The following is a 3,156-nucleotide window of genomic DNA, read 5'->3' on the forward strand; positions in this document are numbered from 1 at the left end:
TCGTTATACCAGCAAGTTCTTTCGATGGGAAGGTGAAGTTCCTTGAAAAGACAAGGCAAAGTTTTGGGGGAGGCACCTTCAACATTAGTGAAGGTGCCCTTCTCGAAAGTTATTACTCCTTTTTAAAGGAGGAATATTACGAAGGAAGGCCCAGGCAGTACTATGCTGCTGAATGCATTGACTTGCAAACACATACAAGTGACTACTGGTGTCTTTCAAAGGAAGTGTTATGTGTTGCGTTTAATACTATGTAGACTTTCCCACAATTGAAACTCCCACACTTAAAATTTTTTTTCTTGTTTTGGTGGCAAAGTGAACAGGAGATCGCGAGCTTCGCCCTGGGGACTTTGAGAAATTTTAGCATTAGTTTTTACATTAAGCCTGTGTGTACGTGTGTGTGACGCCACTCCCTTCTAAAAATGTGTGAAGATGTCACAACAGTCATAAACACGAACTGCATCTTTAATAAAGCTAGATGCTATTTGGTTTAGACTATGTATAAGATGACTGCATCTTTGCTAATTATAGATGAAACAGAAGCATCAGCTGTAATAGCGATATTTTACCATTTCTGTGAAGAATCCTTGTTCACGTTTGATTTGTTTGTTGTTGTGTTAGATTCATCTGGAAAATGGTGTCATACGACCCAAAGAAACACAGCACTTCCTTTTTACGAGTAAAGCATTGAGAATAAATGATGAAGAATCGTAGAGTAAGTATGACCAACATACATTATATGCAATTGTAGGCAATTTTTTATCTATTGTTTTTTGTATTTTTCATTTGTTTCCTGCATCCTCATAAGCATACATGCATTGCCATACCCAAAAAACAAAAGGAAAAAATAATCTGACATAACAAATTACCTAAAACATGCACTACAGGTCAAAATTTAATTGAGGATAATATTTTTAAACCTAGCAAGGTTGAGTGTCAATAAGTTAATTAACTAGGAAATCAAACTTGACCTGTAACATATACATTGTTCATATTTTAATTAAAGTGCCCAGCCATGAGAAGTGTGCTGATTACGTATGAACAGCGGTTCTTTTGATAGAGAGGTACTGACTAATTTTGTCCTAATCCTCAGATTAACTGTTGCAAATGACTCTTCTGTAAGTTTTGCATGGTGACCAAGTCCTCTTGGGAACGACCAAAAAATGTAAATGTGCAACCTCCGTGAAAAGGACAATTCAAGGCAACAACACGATTGGAGTTTGCAGTCAGTTTCAATGTTGACTGTTGGTCTTTTATTCTTATTCTTTTGCAGACGAAAGATCAATTGGTCTTCTTCATTCTTCAATCGAAGAACGAAATGTTGGCAAGTCCCTAACATTGGCCAAAGGTCACGGCGTAGCCACCCGCAAAAACCCAACCATGCTTGCAGGCGGTAATCAAAATAAATGTGGAGCATCAGTGTAAATTATAATTACTGTAATGACTTAATAAATGACAAAGGGGTCAATTCAATCAAATCAAACGATCAATTAAGCTTTGTTATGGTATCACTTCATTAAAATGTTCCTCCAGTGAGCCGTTTACATAACACAACTTTCAGGGAAACTACACAAATGCTACAATATATCCAAATTTTAAGGAAATCAAAGCTATAATTAATTACACACAAAGATTAGTCAACCTTAAAATGTACATGACATAAACAAAATAAATTAAATTCTATCTCAACTCCCTCAAGGCAATCCCTTGTTCAGAAAAAGACAGGGCAGACTTGAAAGAGGTGACATCTACTCCGTCTTTAAGCACATTTTCTAGGCCATTCCACACGACTGCCCCCCTGTAGCTAAAGCCCTGCTTAGCAGCTTCAGTACGGGGCCTTGGTACAAAAACATTGTTCCAGGCACCACGCACGTTGTAAGAATGAACCCCGGAGATTGGTTTAAACACGGTATTTAAACTCTCAGGGTATAGGTTATTCAGAGATTTAAAAACACTTATTGCGAGCTGTTTTGAGTGTCTCTGCTCGAGGGTATCCCATCTCAAGCCTTGGAGGATATCCGCAGATCTTCCATTATAATCACTAAAGGTTATATTATTGCCCCAGCCCTATTCTGGATGACCAAGAAATGCGTTTGTATACAGTAGACTTATTTGTATGCTCTTATTATTTATTTTGTTTCCTTACAGTCCAGTCATCAGGGACACACTGTCAAAAACAAATTTATTAGTAATGGTTGACGATCCCATCATTTCTACCAATCTTGCGGAACTGATGCTGCAAGTCCAAAGTGGTCTCACTATGGGATCAAGAAATGCAGGAGTTGGTGCACCTGGTGGGAGACTTTTACTCACGTCCAACAGTTGCGTAACTCAAAGGTATTCCTTCAATAATGTTATTACTCATTGGCACATGACCCAATCCTTATCCTTGAGTAGCAGAGTGCTCTACAATTGTGGAGCTTACACAATTAATTGTATAGGAAAGGAAAAATTAAAACATTGCACTACAGAGCTGTTTCGAAAGGGCCTGCTGGTTCTCTCTCGTCAGGTGCATTAAAACCTGAGCAACTAAGGTTACTTTTTTATAGGCTGATCGATCAAGGATGTTTTATCAAGTACTTGGTTGCATGCCGGCACGCACTCGCCATTTCGTTCCTTTTGAATTAGTCCCGAGGGTGGATTTGTTGTGGGCGCTAATTTTAATTTCTAAATTTGGCATACACGAATAGCTCACTTTCAAAGTGTTCCTGTTAAAGATTTTTCTCAATGGGTGCCCAGGCGTGAATGATTCCTATATATTTCTGACTGAATTTACAAAATGGTACCTGCTAATGTGCTTTGACAACTTAGCACTTTAAGATGCCTAAGAAAATGTTTGCTTTACATAGCTATGATTCCAACAAGGAACAAACTTTAACCCACACCCCGGCCTCAACTGTGCCACTTGTACATTTCACTCACGTCTAACGGCATACTATATTTCACTCATCCATGCAAATAAGACCCCTAATTGCGACCTAAGCGGTCAAACTAAGATCTTTTTCCTACACCTAAGTCCTATGTTAAAAAGGGATTCTGGGTTATTTCATAGTTGTAGGCATTCGATTTCTCCAATTAAGCAATGTCCTAGAAATACTGATCAGGACTGAAACTAAAAACTCACTCAGCCTACCCACCCTCCCAAAGTAACTTTGCTTT

The 3,156-nt window shown here is 38.4% G+C and overlaps 1 protein-coding gene across 1 annotated transcript in view; it reads left to right on the top strand.

Moving 5' to 3' along the window:
* Positions 1-1,422, top strand: part of LOC138037219 (uncharacterized) — a 3,214-nt gene extending 1,792 nt beyond the window's left edge. Inside the window, exons 3-4 of the mRNA XM_068883193.1 lie at positions 1-231; positions 1,271-1,422. The exon at positions 1-231 is cut by the window's left edge and continues 5 nt beyond it. Of these exons, the coding sequence (XP_068739294.1) occupies positions 1-231; positions 1,271-1,422 (383 nt within the window). The remainder of the gene's footprint in view (positions 232-1,270) is intronic.
* Positions 1,423-3,156: the final 1,734 nt, after the last annotated feature.

The sequence above is a fragment of the Montipora capricornis genome, chromosome 2 (genome assembly GCF_036669925.1).
Source record: "Montipora capricornis isolate CH-2021 chromosome 2, ASM3666992v2, whole genome shotgun sequence".
NCBI classification, from domain to species: Eukaryota; Metazoa; Cnidaria; class Anthozoa; order Scleractinia; family Acroporidae; genus Montipora; species Montipora capricornis.